Here is a 27,033-nt window from a genome sequence, read left to right as displayed (position 1 = left end):
GTCAGGAAAATCCTATCAAAACCACCTTAACGGAAACTTGGCAATGTCATTTCAGTGGCACCTGTCTTTGCCTTTGTCCTCTTAAGTCATATCACTTGTTGGGTTAGAACAGGCCATCTGCTACACCATGTGGGCCTGGTTACTGTATCTTCAGGCCTGACTGAGCAGTAATGAAAGAGTTAAAGCTCCCTTCGCTACAGTAGAGTCTGAAGGAATGCCGGAGCACCTGTCAGACTGAATTTACAACAAGGCTTGTCATCTGCACAGCTCAGTTTCATATTGGAGGCTACTGGCTGCAACAATTTCAACTGTTTGAATTCAAAAAGCGAATAAAACCACGCACTACAAAAACAAACAATTCAAAGCCCTCCGTCAGAAGTTACAATGGCTTTATTCGATGTCTGAAGGCAAGAATCTTCTGTACTTGTATCAAAGGATAAACAGTATTTTAAATGAAGGACCTGAGCTTTGATTATTGTGTTAATGGACGTTGGAGCAGTGGTTGAACATAGTGTTTCATATTACATCCCCTATCTTAAACCAAGACCAGAAAACATCATGGTACCATTCAGTGAGTTTGTTCTGTGTTGCTATGATTCAGATCTTATTGAAGGCAGCCACGTCCACAGACTGAACATATTCCTCGAAGGCGGTGATTGCTTCCTCCAGCAGATCCGTGCCCACTTTGTCATCCTCCACCACACATCCTATCTGGAGCTTCTTGATGCCGTAGCCCACCGGCACCAGCTTGGACTGCCCCCACAGCAGCCCGTCCATGCTGACGCTGCGGACGCACTCCTCCAGCTTGCTCATGTCCGTCTCGTCGTCCCAGGGCTTGACGTCAAGCAAGATGGAAGACTTGGCGATGAGAGCAGGCTTCTTGGACTTCTTGGCGGCATACTCGGCGAGGCGCTGCTCCTTGATTCTGGCCGCCTCGGCGCCCTCGGCCTCGTCGTCTGAGCCAAAAAGGTCAATGTCATCATCATCATCAACATCGCTGGTGTTGTTTTTCGAGGAGGGGGGCGTAGCAGGGAGGACAAACTGACTCTGAGCTGATGGAAGGCCGGCTCTTTCCCTATGGAAGGACTTAATGTGGTTATACCAGCGGCTGAGGTGGCAGAAGGTCGGCGAGGGAGCAGAAGGGATGGCGTCAAACATCGCCGTGTCTGCCTGGGACACTGTGAATCCCTCCATGTAGCTTTTGTCGGCCAGAAAATCATTGAGAGCTTTAAGGCCAGCTGGTGTGCTCGTGTCACCAAACACAGTTTTTGTAGAAGCTGGGCGGGAGGATGGGGCCTGCGAGGATTCGTCTCGCGTGGGGAACTTGTGCTGGAGGACTTCCTGCATGGGGACGTCGTGTGTGAGGGTGGTTTCAGCTGTGTGGCCACTGGAAGAACCAAGGCAACAAAGCAACAGGTAATGAGTCACTGAGTTTAATTACCAAGCATCCACCCCAAGGCACAAGTAACCTAAATTAAGAACAGGCATGCATGTTCAAGCCCACACACAGATGCACACCATTCACTTCACAAGCACAATGGAGTCTTGTTAATTTTTAATTCTTCTGACTTTAGTAAAAACAGCCTTGTTACTGATATATAAAGCACATTGGCTGCACATAATAATGCTGCAGTTTGGTCCTTTGCTTTTCTTTTGCAACAGCTGAACAGATAATCTGCACCACACTTCAACCACAACAGCCAAACACCCGTTATCTTTGTCACAAATCTCAAACCATTCAGTATATCAGTATATATTTTCCCCATGAATCTCATTGCTTTGTTTTGACCTGAGAATACAAATTATGTCAATTCTGTTTTTGAGCACGGGTTTAGGTTTAGGAAGGTGAAATCACAGGAAGGGTTCGATGTCCATCTCCAGGGCCGAGCAGGGCATGGTCAGCTCGAAACAATTGATGATGTCTGGGTGGAGGACCCCGAGACGCCCTACGCTCTTTCCACGGACGAAGATCTCAGCGCAGCGACCAGGGAAGAAGGTGGAATCTAAGAAAAACAGAAATCAGTGGAAAATTTAAGAAATGAATAATTCAAGTGCAAGGGCAGTCGCAGGCAAGTGGATTTTGGGTTTTAACATTTGGTACATAACACCTACACCTGGCACTGACTACTACTTCTCTTACTAAAGCCCAGACTGTCAAGGCACATCCATTTGTAGCTTTTTAAAACAATTGTCACCTCCACTTGTTTGCAATCTGTTTGTATCCTGGCAAACTACTTCTGACCAGCGTGTTACTATCTAACACGCCATCTGTTTGTTCTGGGTGGTTCTTGGATCATGTTTCTGCCACTATATAGCTGCAACGTGTACAACAGAGATGTATATGCACGCCATTGCACAAGCATTCATTTGTGTTTGTATTGTAAGTATTGATGACGTCGTTGGTGGCTGAAGTGGATTCTGCACATCGTATCGCAGAGATTATGAGTCAATCATATAGTGTGGGCGGTGCTGTGCTGCCTTTTCTCTTGATAATTATTAACTCACCCACATTTGTTAAAAAAAAAATCAGTTCTTCACCAATTTATTCCAAACAAACACAATACACAAAAGGCATTACTTCCTGCACCAGATAATTTTTCCAAGAAAAGTAAAAAAACGTAAGCTTTGGACAGGGAATAAGTTGGATCGCTAATGTTTAATATCCATCACTGACAAAGCTGCGAAATGATCACTGTTTATGTGAAAGTGTCACAGGTCATTACTCTAAAGCAACCACCTCCGCAGGCAGTTGGACCACAATTACATTTTCTGTCTCAGTCACTTTTCACACAGACACGCACACACCTCCGTCTGATTAAAATCTGATGCTCTCGTTTGTATGTCTCATGTCAGGAGTGGAGGTCACTTCAGTCTCGAGGGAATAAAAAGCCTCCATCATCAGCGAGATGAACACACACACATGTCAGTGTGAGAGGCGTTTGCTCACTTGACGAGCAAGCAGACAGAAAGACGGTCTTGTCAGAGATTTAACAAGATACAGGGGTTGCCATGACAACAGCCCCACACACAGAGACATGGCATTCTCCCATAGTGCACCGCTTCTTCCCACGCTGCCTTGCTAATGGGTTCCAGAGTCCACCGCTTAGATGTTCACTCATCACTATGTATGAAGGCTTATAAAACACATGTACTGTACTTTCAAATGTGTGTGTGTGTGTGGACGTGGACGTGTATTGTGTATTACTCATGTTGTGGGGACAGGCGTCTGTTTACACACACACACATTGTGGGGACTCGCCTTCCTAATGCCAACAAAATGCAAGTCCCCATAATGTAAATCATTAAATTTTAGGGTGAAGATTTGGGTCAAGGTTGGGGTAAATTTAGGTTAAGGTTAGGCAGGTAGTGGTTATGGTCAGAGTAGATCTTCAGGAAATGAATGTGAGTTTGTCTGTAATGTCCCCAATATAGTGGAAACACAACTACGTGTGTGTGTGTGTGAGGGAGGAGGCAACTAAAGCAGGGAAATATTAACATTTTTCCTGCTCTGTGTCTGTCAGGTGTATTAAATCGGTGGAATGTGCCTGCGTCGGCTCACACGTCATCTACTTGTACCATGAGCGGGATGCCATGGCAACTATATAAATAGCTCTGGTACATCTTAAATAACCAATCAGTCAATGAAAATCCTACACTTGAGCCGGGCCACTTTCCACCCACTCTCCTCCAACTTTCAGCGGAAAGCAGGGTTAGACGGTTGCAACAGCTGGCTGATATTGCCATCATTTTGCCAAAGGGTTTATGGCTATTTTAGACCACTGGACAGAGAATTCACACAGGTTCTTATTGGAGCAGCAAAAACCTGCGATGAAATGAATGTCTCATCCTGCATTAAGGAGCTTCTAACACACCTAAAATGATTACTAGCATCAGTGACTTGTAAGGATTAGTTGGGATTGTTAGGATTAGTATAGGTTTCACTGTTGAGGATCTTGTTTATGGTTTTTGGGGGGGTTTCCATACCAGACAAAAATGCTGAAGTGTGTTCCATTTTATTTCCAGGTCTTGTTTTCATAGTTTTGTCACATCTCTATGCAGTGACCTTATCTAAAGCGAAGTCTGATGGGGATAACAACAGGCAGTCAGTCAGACGATCAGTTAAAGGATAAGGCTAGCGATATTCTGTGTTGTTGTTATTGTCAGCAAAACCTATGAAAAGACCTAAACCAAAAATGTGTTAGTATGTCCCTCACTAACAGAAGTATCATTTATTCTGAACACTGCAGCAGCCATTTTCTCTAAAAACCCACTGTACACTACCTGCTCAGCACCAAACAGCACACAGATACAGATACTTCCCTCAGGAGTTGGTAGAGACCAAAAACAGAGCTAAAATAGAGATAATATTGGAAGAGTGAATATTGGACTTGCGTTCATCATTGTGGCCAAAACACAACTTCAAATGAATGATAATGTTTCTCTGGACTGCTGGATGTGGAAACGAGAAACATTTTGCTAACACATTTGCCACCAACTTAAAGGTGTTGTGTTCAAAATGTGTTTCTGCTGCCCCCCGTTGGCAAAAATCAGCTATTGCAGGTTTTAAAAAAACTTGATCATTCAGACGTCATTACTAACCATCAAAACACATACAGGCCAAACACTTCCTGTCAGTTACTGACCAAAAAGTCACATGAACATGGTCTCTTTCCTATGAAAGGGTGTATATGGTCCAAGACATTGGACACAGTTGTTAAGTGAAACACAGGCATCTGTCTCTTAAGTGGTTCCTTCCCCCACTTCTGATCGCCTGGACAAGACTCAGCTGACATGTATTCCCTCAGCCACTCACTCTCTCTGCGCTGGGAGGGATGGTGAGCTGTCTGTAGTGCTGTTTCACCCTGCTGATGGACACATCCTGAGGGTGTGTGTCTGCATCAGGTGAGCTCTTAAGACTGGGGTCATGACCTAATAATGGGGTTACGGACACACTGACATATGTGTGTGTGCGGGGGGTGGTGTTAGACTAATGGTACATAAAGTATGGAGAAGAAAAAAATAGAGAAGACTGAGTGGGAGTGTGTGTCCAGTGTGTTGTGCATTAGTGCGTACAGTGAGAGCATGTCTACTTCGGCCTCCTTTTAAGTTGTGTGTTTTCGTGCCTGTCAGATGGGCAGTCTAAGCACCCGTGGGTGGGCGTGTATGTGCCAGTCTGTCTCGCTGCTCAGCACTGCAGTGGGTGACGTGACTCCCTTGCACTCTCCCACACTGCAGACTTTACACGCTCTCATAGCCTTCCTTGCTTACGCCTCAAGCCGTCGCTCTGTCGCTCTCCTGTCACCCTCCCTCTCTCCAGTCTCATCTCATCCCTTGCTCTGCTCCCATGTCTGCCTTCCCCTCTCCTCGCTGCTCTCATTCACTGATACTTGAGCCCATTGATTTGCAGTCTGAATGGGCCAACGGAGCCACAGCGGATATCCTGCAGTTTGACCTTGGAGTGTGCAAGCCACAGGGAGAGGGGAAAAGTATGCAGAGAGCAAGGACTGAGTGGGGGATCCAAAACTCAAATGATGTATGAGAGTCTCTCTGGGAATATAGGGGCCAAAATGCATACAGATTGGCGTCTGCAGTTCTTCAGGTCCTTACATCGAACCTTTCTCCTTACTAACCTCAAGGGAATGTATCAGCTGCATCAGAGAGATGAACCCCACCTGAGTCATCCCTCTATCTGCAGTTAAAGCACAACTTCATTGCAAGAATCACTGTGGCAGTGGCATGTCACCACTGATTACTGTAACTCTGCTGTGAAAGCGAAGCTATGAAAAAGAACTTGCACTCTCCAGTTTACAGGATTGTTGTTCTCCATTAACGTGCAAAACAGGCTTTCAGAGTGAAGCTCATCGCAAGTCAAGTCAGACTCGGAGCGCTGATGCAATACAACTGACAGGCCCATCTCATTCATGATGACTTGAGAGAGAAAACCTTTGAAAACTTACACTCTTACTCGAATGCATTTCATCATTAGAGACACAGTGAAGTTGTATGAAAAGATTTCTTGGCCCGCAACCCACGATCCAAGAGTGCTGATATGACACCTTTGATTGTTATTGAGCAAAATGATGACAGGACACTGTACATCTATGCCATGTGGTTTGGTTTCCAGTGGCTTCTGGTTCAGAGGCCATAGTTTCCCACAGTGGGGGCCCATGACCTAAAAATGACATCTGTTCATTCATAGCTTGTCAGCTTTTTGAAGTGGTTTCTATTTAAAATGGGTTAAAATCTAACAAATAAAATCACTGTATACACCAAGTTGTCAAACACGTTCTACCATGACCCTGTAAAGTTTTCTATTTGGGTACTTCTCTGATTTTCTCCTGCCCACAATAAAACTTTAAGTAAAAGTTTCTACTTCTAAAGGTTTAAAGACATATTACATACTAATCACACTAAAAGTATGACTTTAGCAGATAGGAGTGAAATAATGCTTAAGTGACATTTTTGACTATAAGCCACATATGTTTAGTGCTAGCTTGTGCCCAGTGCACAGTGAAACAGAGACAGCATCAGATGAGAGCAGAGAAGAGGTGGAGGATGAGCGAGCACACTACACATTTTCAATTATTCTGTCAGGATTTCTGTCTGTGTGTATTTGGGGTCTATATAATGCTGCATAAAAATCTGGGGCTATTTGGATTCAATGATGGTGTAACCAATTGTTTAGTGAATACGATATCCAACACATTTTGGGTTCAATCACTTCTTCATTGCACAACATGGTCGTAACATATCAGATTCTCAATTTACTCAACTTTTTAGTCAAAACGTGTAGAAAGATAAAAGTTTAAACATTCATTTACAACATTACCATTTAAAAATCTAAAAAACAAAACCAAAAAAATCCAATAATTTAATAACCACCACATTTATAGCTTGAATGATACAGTACTTTTTAGACTGATACTGATCTCAGTATTTTTTATCTTAAAAACTAATCTTGTTTTTCTCAAAACATTCAGAAAAACAGATTTGATCTCTTAAATTTCTTTTTTTTTTTTTTTAATTGTGACAAAGATATATACGGAAGCGAAACATTTCACAGTGGAAAAGATCTAATCTTAACTAATCACCCAAGTTGCAAGTTAATTTTGAGTTGAAGCCAAATTGTGCTTGTCACTGCCATGGAAACTGCTCTGTTAATAAAACAAAGAACATGATGCCCTTAACAATGCAGTCACTGCTCATCATAGACCAGATTAGGATAATCTCAACAAAACCTGCCTTTTAACCTCACATGACGTAGATTTATTTGTTCACCAGCTTGTCAAGGAAAAAAACATGTTCTACCGTCAATCTAAGAGCTAAAATCAGTCACTGGGATTTTCTCCTCTCAGTGTAAATCCAGTCTTAAGATATTTAGCAGCACAGCTAGCTGTGAAGTATATTCCTGCAGACCTGAATGTTGGCTTCCACTGCCCTCTCTCTCAAGCCTTCTTACCGTCTGCAGCCTGGATGTGGTAGCCGTCCCCGCGGGAGGACTTCACCTCCAGCAGTTGCATGGTTCGGTCCAGCAGGCCGTGGATCACCTCGAAGCCCGGACTCTTGTTGTAGTAAACAGCACAGAAACGCCTGCTGTTCCTCGCCCCGACATCTGGTTGGTGGGATGAGGGGGAGGAAGTGTTAGGGACATTGAGAACAGCACTTTACCAATGACTTACTAATATATTGAGTCAATATTGGGATTTTATTAAAAATATAGCTTCCTGTAAGTGTCATTCCCCTCCTGAGGTCATGAAAATGATGTTTTCCATGTTTATTTTCCTAATTGATCATCTATGATCTCTTTACAAAAATTGGTTATAAAAGAATCTTCAGACGTTAATCGCTGTTAGCAATAATTTAGCATCCTGGTATAGCAAAATTATGTTTCAGAGACTTTTCCAATCATCCCACTGCCCTGAAAAAAAAGTAATTAAATTAGCATCAGCACTGTCTATTATCAGCATCTAACCCAAAAACATCAGTGAGACAACAGGGTTTCAAAAATGTTTTTTTAAGGTGTATGAGGTACAGTGTGTATGTGTTATGCAAGACTAAATGATTTTCTCCATCATTTCACACATGCAGACGCCTACCTTTGGTCTCATCCTTCAGCACCACGTCAGATATCTCAAACAGTTTGAGGGGCAGGGGCATCTTCCTGTTGGCAGCTACGGTTTTCAGCAGGCCTGGCAGCAAGGTGGTGCGCGCCACCTGGTGGTGACAAACGATGGTGAGGCCAGACACAAAGCTACAATCCTTCATAGAGGAGAAGAGTGCCCTCTTCTGGAAATATGACTGTATAACTTGGGAGCGTGGGAACACCCATCACTTGGTTGCTTTTTGACTTTTAAAAACACTCCTACATGAATGTCTTTCTTATCGAATGGGCACTTTTCCTCACAGTCCTCATTTTCAAATATCTTTCCAAGTTAAATGAAGGACAGAGAAAAATTAACTTAAGTAACACAGACGTAACATTTTCACATTTGTTTGCAGAAGAGTAATATTGCAACTTTCAAATTACGTCCCTGAACATAATTTGCAGGGCAAACTAACATGCAAACATTAAAGCATTGCAGAATTATATCTGTAGAATTGGTTATATTCTTCTTTACCTGGAACTCGACTGTCTTGGGGTTGGAGATATGAACCGCTCTGGTCTCTGTGATCTTCTTTCCAATCTTATCAGCTATATCTTCTTGAGAACACTAGAGAAAGAGAGAGGGATCATATTCCTTTGATCATGCATCTTTTTGGCTACAATTGACGGTTATAGAATCATGCTAAATGTTACTGTTTAGCTAAGTGAACTGTAGCAGTATCACATGTGGAGCATGTGAGGTCATAACTTTGTGAGCTGACTCAGTAATATCCATTATACAGCTCTATTTACCCAAAGTTTGCAAACATTAGCCACCATCAATTACTGGTCATTTCAGACCTACTACAGCTGTTGCAGCAAACCCTATGAGTGTTTTGAGTTGGTGTGTTTTACTGCTTATGAATTCAGATTTTCATTTAACATTGTGTTAGTTCTTCCCTCAAAAGAAGGACAGACTTGAAGGAATAGGCTTTACGCTGGTGTGACTTTTCTCACCAGGGCAAAGTTGAGGGCCTCTGTGAATCCAGCTGCTGCCAGGTCTTGTCTCAATAGCTCTGTCAGTTTATTCAGTGGGAACTGTGAACATACAGAACAAATACATAAAAGGCACCATTACTTGATGAGATACAGTATTTGGTTAAACACACACTTGAAATATGCCAAAGAAAACCAATGAACCTGGTTGGCTATGGTGTAGGTGCGCGGTGTGGTGCGGGTGACGTTGTTGAATCCGTAGGCTATGGCGGCATCCTCCATGATGTCACAGGCATGGATGACGTCTGAGCGTGTGGGTGGGATCTCAACCTCGATCTCATCACCAACACCTGTAGCCTGGGAGAGCAGGCACATCCTCGTCAGCAGCTGGGCGATGTTCTCGGTTGACTCACTGTCAGGAGAAGAAAAAACAAATGCTGTTAATAAGAAAATTTGACTTATCAAGTTCCTGTAGATACACTGACACCAAGCAGCTGGCTGGAAAACAGGCCACATATACTCTGTCCAATAAATCAGCAGCTGTTCTATGTGATTTCTGTTTAACAGCCCAGATTCATTTGAAGTGAAGTAGAATAGACATGCATAATCAAACTAACTTACTAAAAATTAGATATAATGTTCACAATATCATTAATCACATTACTCTGTATTTCTGTCACAGAGTACAGCTAACGACATGCTGTTGGCCACTGGATTAATATTTCCTTATTGCTTCAGGTCCTTGTAATGTTGCAGGGTTGCTGTACTAGATAATGGAAACTGTAACAAAAGCAAAACGGTGTGCATCTTAACAAACCTGCAGGCACTTTACATGTCTTTTACTGTATCTTGTACTTTCACTACCAGACAGAGCTGCTCCAAATGACTTACTTGATGCCAACTTTTCGATTGATGAACTCACTGGACAACTTCTCCTTCCTGTAAGCCAGCTCCTGAAGTACAAACCAGGAAACAACAGCAGAGAATTAGGAGACAGTCGAAGTTCTTGTCACATTTAAAAAAAACTAGGTGAGTGGAGGCTGCCTGCAAAGCCCCTGCTTGTTGCATAAAGTCACCCATTGAGCAAGCACTACTCTACATATTGCAACTACCTGCTTCTCACTATTAGAGGCAAGATACTAAAGTCAAGATTGTTTGTGTATCACAACAGGACAAATTACTAGAACTATTAAAGTACAAGTACAATAAAACATCAGAGAACAGTTGTATGATGTCCTCTGTGTCTGTGAGGGGGAAAAAATCTTGGATTGAGTTTGTCACTTCAGATTTGTACCTGACAGCCAGAGTAATTAACTCTGGGGGTGGGAGTGTTTACCAGTGAGAGAGTATCTAACAAAAGAGGTGTGGAGTCACTTTATGGGAAATCTAGCTTCTTCAATCAATGGCAGAGAATAAGGAGACAGAAGAAGAAGTTAATGTCACATTAAAAAAAGAACACAGTTTAAGATGATATAAGATAACTGTAGTGATCACAGTACTGGGTATTTGCAGGTCTTGCCGTCCGGATACACCACCTCGGCCTCCTCTACCCTGAAAGAGCAAGACACAGACTTTGACTTTGTATCATGGTTGTAAAGGTTTTATGTAGCCAGCTAAGAGTCTTTCAGTTATTGTTGGCAGGCATTTCACCCGTTTTTCCTTTCCTTTGAATCCATTTTTCTCTCTACCAGTGAAAAGCTCTCCATGCCACTGGCTGAAACACAAGCTCAAAGCATGATCGATCCACCCCTGTGCTTGACAGTTGGAGAGGTGTTCTTCATGAAACTCTACACCCTTTTTTCTCCAAACATACCTTTGCTCATTGTGGCCAAAAGGTTCTGTAGTAACTTAATCAGCACACAGGACCTGGTTCCAAAATGCATCAGGCTTGTTTAGATGTTCTTTGGGAAACTTCTGACACTGAATTTTGTGGTGAGGACGCAGGAAAGGTTTTCCTCTGATGACTCTTCCATGAAGGTCAGAGTCTGCTAAATCTTTATGAAAGTCTTTTACAGTCAAAAGGGGTTTTGATTTGACTTTCTAGCAAACCAGCAGTTCTCTCTGAAAGGTTTCTTGTCTTCCAGACCTCAACCTGACTTCAACTGTTCATGTTAACTGCCAAGGTTTGAGCAGTCACAGTATTTATAAACCTTCACCTGAACTTTCCTAACAATGATTGTGAACAAGCCCTGCTACCATGCGTCTCCATGGAGATGAAAAGCTATCATTTGAGACAAAAATGTGACTTACGTGAAAGGCTGCGAACAATACTCGCTGAACATGGTCACCATCATGTCCAACACGATCTTTGCCTGGAGACAACAAGGTCAAGTTTAATCCCATTTTCCTTCTTACACTGATGAGAAACATATGAGATTTCTCTGTTCTCCCCTCTGTTGTACCTTGGTCAGGTCTGTAGCCGTGCACTCAATGAAGACATTCTTTGTCTTCAGAGTGATTTTTGAATGGTCCCCTGGAAAAAAGAAATAAATGTTTACTATTATAAAGACAGGGGGTATTTTATTATCTTTCTATAGTTCATTTTTACCTTGTTTTCTACGGTTTCAGCTCAAGATTTTTGAATGTTTCCTTAAAAGACTGTCTGAAACTATGTCATTTTGCTAGCTGGAACATCAGATCTCTGACATTTTTGTCTGTCAGATGTTTCAAATCCCACACATTTAGATAACTGTTGACTAAATATCCAGTGTATGAAACAGAGGCAAAAAACACAGTCAGAGACAGTACTCACCATTGATGATGGGAGGCATGGACAGCACAATGCCATTGCTGTCATAGATGATGGGGTACACAGGCTTGTCTTCAATAATGTGAAGGTAATGCCTCAGGTGGCTGTCTGTCTGTACAAGTCAGGACAACAATACCAGGTCAGCACAGCTCAAACAGATAAACAGCTCTTCTAACCAAAGTCCAGCCAACTGGCTGCTCACCTTGTAGAGGCTCATGAGCTGGGTGGCAGTGTACTCTTTAGTCTGGTTGAGGGGTTTGAAGATGATGTCTCCCGGAGGTTTGGCTGTGTATGTGAAAGGACCGGAGATGGTGTCCAAGTCATGGGTCCCAATCGCCACCAGGCTCCTCTTCCTGCACACAAAACAGTTAATGGTTGAATAACATTAAAATGACATTTCCTTACAAGCTCATTTGAGTAATTTGCAAAAATGCCAAAGATTTGCTGGTTCCAGCTCGTCAGATCTGAGAATTTGATGCTTTTCTTTATCTTACATCATTGGAAACTGAGTGTCTGTCTAAGCTGAGTGTCTGTCTAAGCTGTATCTAAAAAAAACATCTGCACTGTTGTTCTGACAAAACAGATACTTTGAAGACATCACATGGGCCTCTAGATGTGATGGACATTTTTTTACTGTTTTCTGGCATTTTACAAACCAAACCACTGATCGATTAATCGGAGAAGTAATTGGTGGTTTAATTGATGATAAAAATCAGCCCTGGTTCATTACTCATTTAATTCCTTCAAAGCTTGCACTCTGTTGCCGCTTGTATACACCTGCTCTGTAACACAAGTGCACAAGTGCCAAGGATGCAGCAGCTGCAACTTCTCAGAGATTGCCACCGTGCTGGGATTCTCATGGAACTACCTTGTTAGTAAATGTCCAGTAGAACAATGTGACACAAAATATGTATCCATAAGAAAAAATAACAGGATGTGTTAGCATCTGTATGGAGCTTTCACTGAACTGTTCAAAGCATGTTTTTAGCTGGGTGCTGGAAACAAATTCAGTTGTTCAGGTTGTAAAAGGCACCTAACAACGTGACTATAATGACCATATAAACAGGTTAAGCCAAGTCATTACACAGGTGTAACCACATCTCCAAGAGAAGGTGACAGAGGGTATTCCAGGTGTGAAGTTGTTCAAAGTTTAACAGCTGGTCTGACCTGCAGATGTTTTGGTGGAGCTTCTCTTGAAGCTCGATGAAGCTGTCGTAGCGCTCCTGTGTGAAGGTGATGTTCCTCAGCACTGCTGCCACAGCATGGGGTCGAACTGCTGCTGTCTGCACAGATCACACATATTTGTAACAAACTAAAAGTTTACTATAGTAACAGACAGACTATTCGTTTACCATTAAAAATTACCACCCACCTCCTTAGTAATAATCAGCTTCTGAGGCTCCCCACTGGCCGGGGTAACACGTCTGTAGCGAGGTGCCTCCAACCTGCAACACAAATACAATCTCTGTAGCAACAGTGACTCAAGTCTGCATGCACTACATCTATAATGGAGAAGCACCTTGATATGTTTTAAGCACAACCAAAAACACACCTTCATCCACAAGAATGTTTTAATGCTATGAATCACTGCCATACCATCTATTCCTAAACATATTCACCCTCCGTATTTTAGAAAAGGGCAATAAAGTATACTCTTGTGTTTCTCTGTTTTGTCAGCGCTGAATGAAATCTTGGCATGCATTTAGCAATCTCTCTTCACTTAGATTGAAGCAATCACAACAGTATGCCAGTTCTACCATACAAGAAACCACTCACTTATTCTTGAAGACCTGCAGTCCACGGACCAGCCCTTCCAGACACAGCAGGTCATAGCGGTTAGCAGGTACATCAATCTTGTACAGGATGATGTCAGATGCTCCTGATGCCTTAGAGTCACCCTGCTCTCTGCTGATTATGTCCTTCTCCGAGGTCTGTAATTGGGTAAGAGCTAAGTTCACTTTACATGTCACGGTTCAGTAGATATTTTTGACACTAATGTACGAGCAACAGACCTGTTATTACATCATATACAGTTATTTATTTTTTACTATAACAATTCATACAGTACACCACGACACAGGTCTACTGTATTCAGCAAAATATACATATATTATGATAGATTGTGGTATGATCTCCTTGAACGTTGATTACTCACAATTTCATCCAGCTCCAGCCCAAATTCAAAGCACAGCTCGTCAAACTCCTCGTCGGCTAAAACAAGCAGGAAACAATCACTATTTAAGACATCTTCACATGCCGTTAAGTACCCACTGGCTGCTATCTTCCCAATACTGCTCCTGAACAGCAACCTGCTCAGGTTTAAATGACAGGAGCTGAGGGAAATGATGCAATCACGCTGACATCCAATACAGAGATGTCAGTGTGCTAAAACAACTTTCTTACTGGAATAAACAGCAGCAGAAATAAGCATATCATACAAGTTGTTTTTTAGCACGAATTTTAATTAAAAAATATATTTTCTCATTCAAGACAGTTACAGCAAAGCCAGATAGCTAGCCGCTCGTGAGCAGCTGCTGTGTTGCTAACCATCAGGCTAATGAGTTCAAGAAGTATACTGTCTTCCTCTGTCTTTAAGAGCCAAAATGATATTTGATAACAAGGCAGACAATTTGTCCGTTTCTTGAATATGAAGTGAATATGACTTACTGTAAGTTCTGCCCAAAGCTTTGAAGAGAAGATCTCTTTTTACTCCGACAGTCGGCATGTTGGCTGCTAATCCTCCTCGACCCAGGGTAAAAGGACCCCTTCAGAGCCGGCTGTAGCTGTCTAAAGCGGTGCCTGAATGAAAACCAGTTAAATTGGAGACTTTGTATGCGCAAATCATCAGTGGATACATTGTCATCCATTTGTGACTCAGGTAGGATAATCACTTCCATCCGAAATAAGGGTTCTTCCCAAAGATAAGAGATAACAGATAATAACCATATCTTATTTCGCATGGTTTACTGAGAGAAATACATAGCCGCATAATATTAATGCGTTGCCTGGGGAATAGAATTTTGGAAATGTATGATAACAGATCATGATTAATATTAATTGTTTTTGATCATCAGAGCACTTCAAAAATAGGCAAAAAATATGGAGCACAATATCAGTTGAATATCTACATACAGGTGTCATGACTATAACTATTAATGATACATCATATCAAACAAACTGTTCAATTTCATTCAGTTGTCCGGACTGACACAATGAACAGTTAAGTACAGTAAGGACAACAGGGCTGACCAGGACACACTTTAGAGTCATTGAAGAAAGTAAGTCTGAAAACTACTGAAAGATACATTCCAATTATGAAATGATGAATTAACCATATTCTCTTTTTAGTAATCAGATGGCAGTCCTGGAAATGAAGCATTATTATTACAACCCTGAGCAGAAAGTGGAGACAGCGGGCTAAGCAAGCCTCATTTCACTGTTTCATTTTTCCAGTAATAAGTCTGTTGGTGAATCTGCCTTCTGCTCCTCTTTCTGTCTCTGTGATAGACTGTATCACACTGCCTCTGCATGATACTGCAGAGTGAGTCACCGCACTGCCAGTGTCACCCTTTCATAGCTCCCTATGTTCTTAGGTCAACAACAAAAAAGAACATTTGGACAGAAAAAAATCAATATTCATTATGCATGACAGATATTACAGAATAAAGACATTTCAGAAGTCACAGAAATGTTATACTGGATATTCACTCTGCTTCAAGCCCCCAGATAACATCACGCACCATTATAGTAAGACCAGGCTTGTAATCAGAGAGTTGCCAGTTCTAATCCAGCCATAGCCCCGGAAAATCTGGATGACAAGTGCACTCCCTGCCCCCAGCGACTCCTGTGTGTGTATGAAAAAATATATATCAACATACGTATGAGGAGACACATTTTCTCATTAACATCATGGGCATCCTCATTAAAATAAAGTGTTCTGACATTTGGGTATACCAACTGTGCAAGTGTGCACTGTGTGCACAAATTATACTGTCAGAGTGGACTGTTCTCTGCAGGAAACTGTGTCAAGTCAATATAGTAACAGTTGGATGAGTAGTTTTTCCTACTTCTGCATGGTGGAGGTAGTTGTTATGTTGGGGTAATCTGTGAAGCAGAAATTGGGTTCCCTGTCATAATGGACCCCCAACCCATTGGTTGAAATTTTGAAAATTTTGTGACCATATGACACAAAATTTAGATGCACAGAATTGTGTTGTTACTGCTAGCTAAAAAACAAACAAACAAACAAACAAAACAAAACAAACAAACTAAATAGCACAGTTAATGTGGACCCTGTCCAGGATGCCCACTTCAGTCTCCCCCTTATTCCACTTTGGTAATCTTCACTGGACCCTTTGATGGACCAGGAGACAAACCTATAATTTACCTCATTATTTACAATTTATATTCACTTTCACACTTCACAAGTTGTAACCTGTGGAACAAAATCGTCCCATATGACAGCTTTCTTCCTCTTTCGTCTTCTTTATTACCCTGATATAACTGATGGTCTTCTGCTGACATTACAGGAGTGACTCTGGACCACAGCGTGCGGTGTGCGCGTCTGGTCGGTCGTGAGCACCGTGCGCGTGGCCTCAGCTCCTTTTGACACTCAGTAACCCATGCAGTCACCTCGAGCCCTCCTTCCATCTGGCCCGGCCCCTCGCACGCGCCACTTCGACGAGTCCAATCATAACGCGGGGAATGCCCCCCCAACCCGCCATCCATCCATCCATCCATACAACAACACAGCGCTCGTGTGACTTCCGGCCTCAGATTGCACAGTGCAGTGTTAACGTTGAGCTCGAAGCCGGCGGGTGAATATATTTGCAGAGCTGTCTCAAACAGGGTCCGAACACGGCGAGGCTGAAAGTCGGCTCTTCGCTGCTGTAGCCTGGAGAAATTACCCCCGGCGGAAACATCCACAGGTAAGTTTCTTTGTCGTTAAGGTGTCGTTTTGTAATGCGCGTTTCTATCCAGATGTGCGGGATGCTGCAGTTGCGTCAAGTCGCCCACTACAGAGACAGTTCTCGAAGTAACGAACTTCACGCTGAAAAAAATATAACTATAGCTAATTTAACGCTGCTGGAAAAGAAAATCGTCCGCCAAAATGTGGTTAAAGAAAGAGAGAGTAACTGAAGTTACTGATATTTTTTTACCCTCGTCTGAAAACTCTGGGTTTGAATGTGTTGTGCAAATGACAGTGTTTAAAATGACAATTCTGCTCGTAGTTACCAGGCTTCATTAGCTTCTCTAGGTACGACGAAATGATTTCGTAGGACGGAATATAGTAATAACCTCGTATGGTCCACATTATTTTGCCATAAATACTGATTAAATTATATTTACGGTCGTCCAAAATGACGCGACCCGCTTTAAGATATTTTATTTTGAAAATCTTAACCGGAATTTATCTTGACAGTCGTAAGTGCGCCTGAATGATGCAGCTTGAGCGTCTATGGCGCATTGAGACCAGTGAAATTATTTTATTATATATATCGTAGTCTTATGTTACTTATTAGCTTTAATTTAAATAAGGAATGAGGAAGTGTCACGCCTGTGCGCATGTTCACTAGTTTTTTTTTAACATGGAATCCAACTTTTAGAAAAATCAGCACACTTCTTTTTTGTTGACACAATTCTACAGTTGTGACATGCAGACAAGTAGGACTTTTCTTAACAGCATGTGTTTTATTCAAAGAAAAAAACTTCAGATATTCACAACAATTCTACTCTACTTACCTCTTTAAGATCTAGTTACACAGCTGGAGTGAATGTGCCAATGCTGCTATCAAATGATGCAGGGCCACTAGAAGGCTCCTGTACCTACATACAGAGATGCTATTGTCCGGGATTGTCCGGTGTGATCAGATAACACACGCTGCTTCTCTGTGGTGGCCATGTTTCTCAGAAGTGTAAGTGAGGAGGACAGGAGTCTGAATTATTATGGTGTTATAAAACACATGTTAGGTAATTTAATTCATGAGCAGAGAGTCTGCTGAGAGATGACTGAAAACAGTAAAAGAGTTCTTGGTTTCTATTGACTGATGAAACCTGTGATAAATAAACTTATATTAAAGGAAAGCCAACACGCTTTATTGATTTAGCTGTACTATAAATAATCATAAACCCAAGGCAAAAGCATTGAGAGATTATAGTGGAGAATAGGTTGGTGACTGACATGTTTGCCAGTAGTTTATGTCACCATGAGCACACAAAAGCAGAGAAAAGCTGCATTCTGGTCCACATAATCCAACCAGTGTTTCTTGCTTTCACTCTCAATGAAATCAAACTTAAAACGCTTCAGTCGTTTTGCAAGCTCTTGATTATGTCACTATTCGAAATAGGCAAATACACCTCACTTGTGCAAATCTGTCCTGCACCTCCACACACCCACACACAAGCACAAACACACATCTCCTGTTTCTCTGTCACACACACACACGCAGTCTGACCCTTGGGACAAGGTCGTGCGCTTGTGCGTCGTCTCACCACAATGGCCACGTTGAAGTTTCTGCAAGACTTCAGCCTGCCTGCTTAGCTGAGTGGGTGAAAGCACAATGACGTCGGCACACAAAAGACCCCATTCACACAATCTATTGAGGAAGCAATGATTCCCTCATATACACACATGCACACGCACACATGCATGCTCACCCCACCACTACACAGACCATGTAACAATATTACTCAATTAATCAGGTGAGTGGAGGCTGCCCGCAAAGCCCCTGCTTGTTGCATAAAGCCACACATTGAGCAAGCACTGCTCTACATATTGCAACTACCCGCTTCTCACTGTTAGAGGTAAGAGATTAGAGTCAAGATTGTTTGTGTATTGCAAGAGGACAAATTATGGTCTTGACCTCTCACAGAAACAGAGGAGTTGGTTTTGTTAATCTATTATATCTTGTACTATGTGCTACGACTGCATCACCTTATCTCTCTGCCCACATGTAATCGGACTAGTGGTACCTGGCACTGCCCACAGTACTCCCCATTGTTAACTTTTGTATAACCATGGCACAGTTTAAAATGATTGTCCAACACAGAATTGATCAACAGTTTTAGAGTGCTATGAAACCTCAGAGAACAGTTGTATGATGTCCTCAGTGCCTGTGAGGGGAGTTTTCCAAAGTGTGAAAAATCTTGGATTGAGTTTGTCCCTTCAGACTTGTACCTGAGAGCCAGAGTAATGAACTGCGGGTGTGGAGTTTGAAAGAAAGAGTGTTTACCAGTCAGGGAGTATCTAACAAGAGAGTGCGGAGTCACTTTATGAGAAATCTAGCTTCTAGTTTGACCTCTTTAAACATCTCTCCAAGTGCTTTACAAAATTGCTTGAGTACAACTTTAACATCTAATCTCAAGCAACATAAAATCGTTGAGATTCAGTCGATACTAGTTAGCAGTTCCTGCTCTATACTGTTTGCTGCTTTTTAGTGTAGTTGCAGGAAATAATATCCTGATGTCAGGTGTGTTTTGGATGGTTTGCAAAAGATTATGGGTGTTTTTACAGTCTAGTATTTTTGGACAGCAGACCTAAAACCTGTGTTCAGCGTCCACAGAAAAGGGCAGTGGAAGAAGCTCAAGTCTGTCAGCACCGTGCTCTGTTGCTTCTTTTCCTCTAGTCTGACAGTTTGTTTATCCCAGTTGACCACACAGCTCCTCCGTGGCCTCAGTTTCATCGACCTTTACTCTCTCTCTGCAAAAAATAAAGGAATTCCAAGAGAAAGTGAAACCAGCAAGCAAGCAGTGGATGATAGCAGGAGATGGGGTTAAGAATGTGTTCCACCAGGGTGCAGTTTTGGTAAGCTGTGGCGTCCTGTGATGAAGTAAGGCGTCCAAGCCGTATAACAAGACACCAAGCAGAACAACAGCGCTGTGGAGAATCCCACAAGGAACAGATGGTATTCTGGGAGAGCACTGCTGGTAAAACCTTTGATTTATTTATGAGTCTCAAAGAGACACTTGAGGGATGAGTGTATTTGGGAGACTAGTAGGTGCAGTGTGTGTCAGTTTTGGGAGGGGAAGGATTGTGGGGCTTCAGGGGAGCAAGATGAGCCTCTCCCTCATATGAATAATAAATTACCGCTGCCAGAATAGACTGTTAACCCCTTAACACCGATTGTCGTAAATTTGCATCGTACCGCTTTAATCCACATTGCAGCCGAATCGGGCATGCATTCCTCTAATGCAGGTTTGTGCATATTCAACACACACCTACCTTTTGCAAGCACTGGGTTCTCGTCGGACAGGTCAAAGTGAAAGCTACAGCTTGTGTTGTGTTGTTGTTACAATGTAATGACTGTAAACAATTTTGTGGCTTTTATGATGCACATTTATGAATTAAAAGTAAAAGTATTTTTATGCAAATTAGCGGCAACAGGCGTTAATGCTTAAATGCAAGCAGTAACAGTTGTTGTCGCTAATTTGCATCATAACAAACTCCTCTTAATTTAGGATCAATTTGAAAGCAAAAACACAAAGAATTATTTTTTAAATATAATTCTAAATAAATTCAGGCATCAAGAGGTTAAGGCCCTTCGGAGTGTGTGTTTGTGCATGCTCAAACCATTTTGACAAGGGACATGTTTTTTTTTAGTTGCAAGGACAGTTGGTGGGCTGAATCGAAGTGTCAATATGCATTATCGTTATTTCTCACACTGGTGGCCTGAAGTGGCAGTTTAAGAACCCAGGAATCTTTTATTATCTGACAGAGGTTTGGCTATCATGGGCGAGTCCAGCTCCCTCAGTTGTAAGAGAAGCCTTTTTGCTACATCCAAAAGGTAAATAATAACAGTCAAAGTAACCCATAATAATCCTAATTATAAAAATGATGACTATGTTGTATCTCTAAGGGAATGGGACACTCATGTAGAGCTGGCAGTAAACCTCTGACACACTTACAGATTCAGATTTTTACAGGTCCTTGAATCTTTTTCTTTACCTTTCTACAATTTTCAATAAATACACTGTCTACACATTTAAAACCATGCCTAGCCCTGTTAATAAGATACTGTATATTTCAATAACAGTGTTGTTTGATTGATCTGAATGCTAGGATCAGTGCTTGACAGTAGGTCAAAGTATGGAGACCTGCTAGTGCTAACAGGAAACCTGTCAGCCAAGGTGATGAGATAACCTGATCACTGATCTGTCTTCAGAACTCTTCAAAGCTCCCTGCAACGATTGCACATTACAGTTTCCATCACCACCCTAGTAGTTTGTACCGAGCGTGTCCAAGATACAGTTTTATTGCAATCAATATTAGGAAGTGAGATGAATTCTAGAAAATGTACTCCGAGAGTGTGTGACTATCCTGAGCATAACCCAGTGCTGTGATTTGGAGGATCCCCTACTTAGCGGTACACACACCTGAGCTTCAGTTTGCTCTTTCTGTGGACTCATCTGTCCCTCTCGGCCGTCTCCTCCTGTCTAGTGACTTGCACCCTGTCACACACACTCACACATGCTCGTTCACAAGCCTCTTATATGCCTCGCGCTAAGTGTCGTTCATGTCTGTTAGAAATGGTCTTTTTCATTTGACTTTCTCTTCTGTTTTTAAATACTTTTCTGTCTTTCCTAATCTTTCCTTGCTGCTTTCTTTCTTGTCCTCTCTTTTGTTCTTTGACACAGACAGTGACACTGACTATGCGATATTCATGCTGTGATCTTAGTGATTGCACTGGATTCAGGAGCTGCAGGAAGAAAAAGGAGCATTTGAAACACAGAGCCAGTCTGTTTGTCACACCATGGTTTGCTTAAAACAGCATTTTTCTTCTGCTTTTTGTGAGTGCTAGAGTAAATGTGACTCATTGCTTTGTTTCAGTTTCTGAATGAATGGACTTTTCTGTTCTTTAAGGCACTAAAGACTCAGGATAATCATTAGCACAGACATAATCTCATTTGGAAACTAGTGCACAAAGGAAGTGCGAGTTGTTGCTGTATTGTCAGGTTAATGTCATTTATTTTCCAGGGGTATTCTGGACCTGTGGGCATTTCACTGCCAGAGAGTACGAGTGAAGCTCTAAAAGAGAGAAGGAAGAAAACGAAGGGGAAGAAAGAAAAGAGACTGACTGCAACAGCTCAGTGGGACCTTTTTCTCACAACTCGTCTTCCTCCACACTCTCTCGTCGCTGCTCTCCGGCGTGTTCACAGCTTCACCAAGATGAAGCTGAAGGAGGACCTGAACCCCATGCTGCTGCTCCTCTTCCACCTCATGGTATGGATCTACACCTTCATCACCTTCCTGCCCTTCTACATCCTCAGCTTGGTCTCCAGACCTGACGGGGGCTTCTACGACTCCGAGAAGAAGCGAGCCAAGAGAGCGAAGGCCTGCTCGTTGCTGGGACATCCCGAGGGGCCTTACCGAGTGGTGAGCTCCACCAAGAGGTTGGTTACGTCGCTGCACCCGGGAGTGGACACCCTGGATAAGATGTTTGAGTACGCAGTCGCGAGGTTCCCACACAGAGACTGCCTGGGGACGAGGGAGGTGATCAATGAGGAGGACGAGCGACAGAGCAATGGAAAGGTGTTCAAAAAGGTAAAGACTGATGCAGAACATGTGGTCATAGAAGCAGCAACATCTGATAGCATGCAGCAAGAAAACAAATCAAAGTGAAATAAGTCTAGCATTAAACTTATTTCTATTTGATTTAAACACAGGATTGGAGTTACTTCAAAAGAATGGTTTGACATTTTGGAAAATACTCTTATAGCTATCATGCTAGGAGTTAAATGAGAATATTAATACTGCTCTCATACCTGTTTACAGCCACAAGCCAGTTAGCCAAGCTTACTATAAAGACTGGAAACATGTAGCTTCATATTAAGCATGCAGATGAGAGGGTGTACAAGAAATTGAAGAAGCGGCATATAATTATGTCCGATATGAAATGTACAAAAATACTGAGCCTTTTGCAAGCACTGGTTTCTCGTCGGACCGGTCAAAGTGAAAGAACCCCTGTTCTAATTGTTGTTAAAATGTTATGGTTGTAAGCCAATTTTGTGGCTGTTTTGATAAAATAAATTAATTTTGAATACACAAAAAAGATGTTTTTACTGCATTTAAGCATTGAAAAAAGTGGACATATACTGTTTGTTTGAACCCTATTCTAGTTGGTGAACCTACCTAAATGTATATCTGTTGTATGTGCTAAAGAAAAATTAACAAACTCCTCTTAATTTAGGATCAATTTGAAAGCAAAAATACAAATAATAAATTTTTTTATATAATTCTAAATAAATTCAGACATCAAGGGGTTAAACCATGAGAAACTTTGAATGATTATTGTAATCATGGGTTCAATTCTTACCAATACGATATCCCAAATACAGTTCATATAGCATAGATGATACTACATTACCACCAATAAAGACCCTGTCATGTGGCTCATCAGTGGTAGCTCTCATCCACTGATGGCACTTTTTTTATTTTTAAGCTAAATCATTTCTAAAAACAACTGGGAACTGTAGCTTTTTTTAAGCAGAATTGAGTCAACCCAGAGTGAAAAGTGCATTAGTTATTGACTATTTTAAGCAGCATATTTGCTGCACTTCTGACTATTTACAGCTCTAGGACGGTGTATGTGGGACTGACTCAAAATACAGTGCAGTGTTCATCACAATGAAAGAACGTGTCCTTCAGTGCAACAGTGTGACTCACTGATGTGTTTTTAATAGCTCTTTGACAACAATGGAGCTCTACAGCCCAAAGGAGTCAGGTATACTGTATCAGGCTTTGGATACACAGACCAGACTTGTTATGGGGATCAATTCATTTTGTGTTTTTACTGAATTCACTGATATTCAGAAAAATTGCCAGACTCATCATTTAATGTGTGTCTGTTTGGGGATCTATATTGTAGTATAAAAACATCCAAGAACCCACCGCAGTATTGTTAATGTTGTATTGTTTTTTTTTTAATGCGAGGTGGGATGAATGGAGAAGATACTGACTAAGAGACTGCATGGCCGGGGTTGGACAGTGGTGTCAAGGCTTTCACAAAGGACAGAGCAGGGAAGAATGAATTGAAGGAACACTGCGTGGAGAAAAAAATCTGTGCCCCACCTTCAAATCAAAATGGGACTGCTTAAATTGTCAGATTTGTTTCATAGATTGTACTAATGCAGACAAACACCTGTATTCATGGATGGTCTATTCAGCATTCAGTGTAAACTTTACCCAAGTGAGGAGTTAACAAAATTGACGTGCAGTTACATTACCTCTGAATTACTCCACTAATCCCAACAGCCTGATCCTCCTAATCCTCTTCAACCCCACTGCTGAAACACTTATTGCTGTAAGAGAACATGTTGAGCCGTCTACTTATTGTTTCCAACCGGTGGAAAACAGGACTGTGTGGTCATCATTGCTGGGTGTGTGTGTGTGTGTGTGTGTGTGTGCACTACCACATATTAACCATTAGGAGCCAGTATAACCTCACTAATACATGCAGGAAGCTCCTTTTTTCTTACTGTGTGTCATCAGTGTATGAGTGTTGAAGAGCGTGTCCAGAAATCTGTGTTTATCTTCTGTTCATGCTGATGATGACCGTGAAATGCCACAGCATGAGAATGACAGCAGAAGAGGAAGTAGCTCTGTTTGGCAGTAGTGAACCGTTGCCCCCTTTCCTGTGAGTTTTTAATATGAAACAGGCCAAGCATGAGTGTGGGTTATAACTGCTGTGCTAAATGTACCCACCAAGACCTAATAAACTGAAGAATAAAATGTTCTTTGGTTAGAGTAATGGCTCAGTACATCCTCTAAATAGTTAAAAAAGAACATTTAATGAACACTGGGTACGGGGATTTTAACTGCAATGATTTGGAACATTGCACGCTTGGAGCATCCATCCTTCCTTTCTTTCTTTGCCTACTGTGTCTTTTTATTTCCCCTTTGCCTCATCACTAAAAAGTGTGACTACACAGTGCTTTTCTCTCACACTCTCTCACCCCCCGCTCTCCCGCTGCAGTTGGTTCTGGGTGAGTACCGCTGGCTCTCCTATGAGGAAGTCCTCACAGCAGCATCCCAGCTGGGCAGTGGTTTGGCATCACTGGGTCAGCGGCCAAAAAACAACATCGCCATCTTCTGCGAGACACGAGCCGAGTGGATCATTGCTGCCCAGGCCTGCTTCATGTACAACTTCCAATGTAAGTCCAGCAAGCCTGTGAGTGTGAACACAGAAATATACAGAGTGGAGGGTGAACAAATGGTGTTAACATCTCATGAAAAGGGCTGTTTAAGTAAAAATTTAAGTAACTAAGTCTTGATTATAAACACTGCAGTAAAGGTGTGTCATACTGAGTTGCATGCCAATTAGATGCATCAATCCCTGATACACCAGGTATGTCTGTCATATCCCTGCTCACTGCTTTGTCTGTGCTGTTTGTATGGTTTTAACATATGCATGGTTTTCAACATCTTTCTTGCATTTCTTGGAAGTCGGTTACCAAAATAGCTGCACAATAGTCTTCTGCCAGTCAACCAATCAGTGAATCAACCACTAGTTGCAGCTCTAGTTGTTAGAATTGTAAGACTCTTTTCTTGTACGTGGTCTACATTTGGTGTCAGACATTTTCTGCTAATAAAAGTCAGAGTCTACAAAACACTGCAATCCATGGAGAAAGCACTTCCACCGACAATAGGAACTAATGCTTAAAAATTCAGCTTAAAAGGGTATTAAAAATGATGGGAGCCTGCAGTAGAGCTGACTGCTGCGACTCTCTGTGTTCACTCTTCTCCTCAGTTTGGTCTTTCCCACTAAGCATCTTCCCAATGTGTCTGAATCAGGCTGATTTATAGTTATTTCTGTTTGTGTGAGCGAGTGTGCGTGTGTGTGTGTGTGTGTGTGTGTGTGTGTGTGTGTGTGTACGTGCACATCTTAGTTGTTGCAGTAGACAACTTGTAACATGCAGGGCCCAGCTGAGACAGAAGAAGGTCAATTTGTCCCTTCTGCTTCGCTGTTATATAAGTGTCCCATTTCTCCTCCTTCCCTCCTTTTTTTTCTTCATCCATTTCACGTTCTTGTGATGGAAACACACTCAAGTCTTGTTTTTATTTCATATCTATACAGCATTGCCACTTAAACATTGATTGGACTCAAACAAAAGGGATTCTTTTGCACTGGAAAATAGTCCTTTCAGCTTGTATAACACTAGCCATCATTTTTCTCATGTAACAAACTAATGATAAATCTGTTCCTAGCAGTACCTGGTTCAGATGAATGATTTAACATTAGCTCAAGGCAGATTGTTACAGGGGACATTAAAAGAAGTGTGACATTACAAACAGCAGAATTACTTCAAATAAATAAAAGAAAAATCTGCAAAAAACACAGTAAACCACAGACAAGGCAGTGGCAAGTTTTCTTCTTCCGCCTTCAATAAGACTTAAAATTGTCTGCAGCAGCCTTCTGCCTTGAGGGGGTCACCGCTGATTTACTCTTTAATATGTTCTGTACCAAAGGATCCTCTCTTTAATATGAGCATCCACAGCAGCACTTTAAGTTCATTAAATCTTTTTGATTGTCCTTGAAGGACCCTTTATTTTCTCTGTGTGCTCTGGTTTATGCTCCATAAAACTGTCATGCTTTGAAAATATGCTGAAAGTACAGGCCAGCACGGCATCTTTATAAAGCATCTTTCTCTCTTGCAAACACAAACAGTGGGACAGTAGAAAGCCTGGGCCAGTGGATAACATATCGTGTGTGTGTGTGTGTGGGGGGGGGCAGTAGAGAGGAGTTAAAGGTTGGAAAGAGCGATGGAGGAAGAGACAAAGGGGAGGAAAGAGAGGGAGAGAAGTGAGGGGTGATGGCGTCAGAAGAGGGGTTAGAGAGGCTACATGAACATCTGATGTTGACAGAGGCATCAAGGAGTCAGCCAAAGGCCCCCAGTGAACTCAAACACTTGATGCGTGCATGTATGTGTGCCTCCGTGCGTGTGTGTACGTTGTATATTTGCTGCACATTGGCTCTTTATCGAACGGCACATGTGCTCATCATCTGTCAGTTGTGTGCGAGCAGCAGTTACTCCGCATACATTCTTTACATAATGGTGTCATGTTGAATCGAGGAAAAATACTGTTTGACTCTTGGGAGCCTTTCAAGTCCCCGTTTGTTAGACTGAAAAAAGCACAGTGACCAGGTCGACACAAGGCTGAATATCTCACAACGTGTCGCTGCTGAGAGGAGCATGGACGCTTGAGTTT

The 27,033-nt window shown here is 42.0% G+C and overlaps 2 protein-coding genes across 3 annotated transcripts in view; one reads left to right on the top strand and one right to left on the bottom strand.

The window, feature by feature from the left end:
- Nucleotides 1–375: 375 nt before the first annotated feature.
- On the bottom strand, nt 376–14,582 carry farsb (phenylalanyl-tRNA synthetase subunit beta). The gene is made up of 18 exons (XM_041940239.1): nt 14,496–14,582; nt 13,984–14,039; nt 13,605–13,759; nt 13,201–13,273; nt 12,996–13,111; nt 12,031–12,181; nt 11,832–11,940; nt 11,482–11,552; nt 11,330–11,391; nt 10,579–10,630; nt 9,971–10,032; nt 9,284–9,491; nt 9,101–9,181; nt 8,619–8,711; nt 8,097–8,214; nt 7,460–7,612; nt 1,856–2,003; nt 376–1,387 (listed from the first exon to the last, which is right to left on the bottom strand). The coding sequence occupies exons 1-18, from the start codon at nt 14,551–14,553 to the stop codon at nt 598–600; spliced, it is 2,556 nt and encodes an 851-aa protein (XP_041796173.1). The 5' UTR covers nt 14,554–14,582; the 3' UTR covers nt 376–597.
- A 2,066-nt stretch (nt 14,583–16,648) lies between these two features.
- The window catches only part of acsl3a (acyl-CoA synthetase long chain family member 3a), a 29,745-nt gene continuing 19,360 nt past the window's right edge, over nt 16,649–27,033 (top strand). Inside the window, exons 1-3 of one of the 2 annotated variants that reach the window (XM_041940216.1) lie at nt 16,649–16,756; nt 21,802–22,368; nt 24,800–24,977. In XM_041940216.1, the coding sequence (XP_041796150.1) occupies nt 21,994–22,368; nt 24,800–24,977 (553 nt within the window). In that variant the 5' untranslated portion in view covers nt 16,649–16,756; nt 21,802–21,993. Of the gene's footprint in view, nt 16,757–21,709; nt 22,369–24,799; nt 24,978–27,033 lie in introns of those variants that run through there. The other variant, XM_041940215.1, reaches the window with a different exon arrangement.

This window comes from Chelmon rostratus, chromosome 7 (assembly GCF_017976325.1).
Source record: "Chelmon rostratus isolate fCheRos1 chromosome 7, fCheRos1.pri, whole genome shotgun sequence".
Taxonomy (NCBI): Eukaryota; Metazoa; Chordata; class Actinopteri; order Chaetodontiformes; family Chaetodontidae; genus Chelmon; species Chelmon rostratus.
This window is presented reverse-complemented; position numbering and strand designations above follow the sequence as displayed.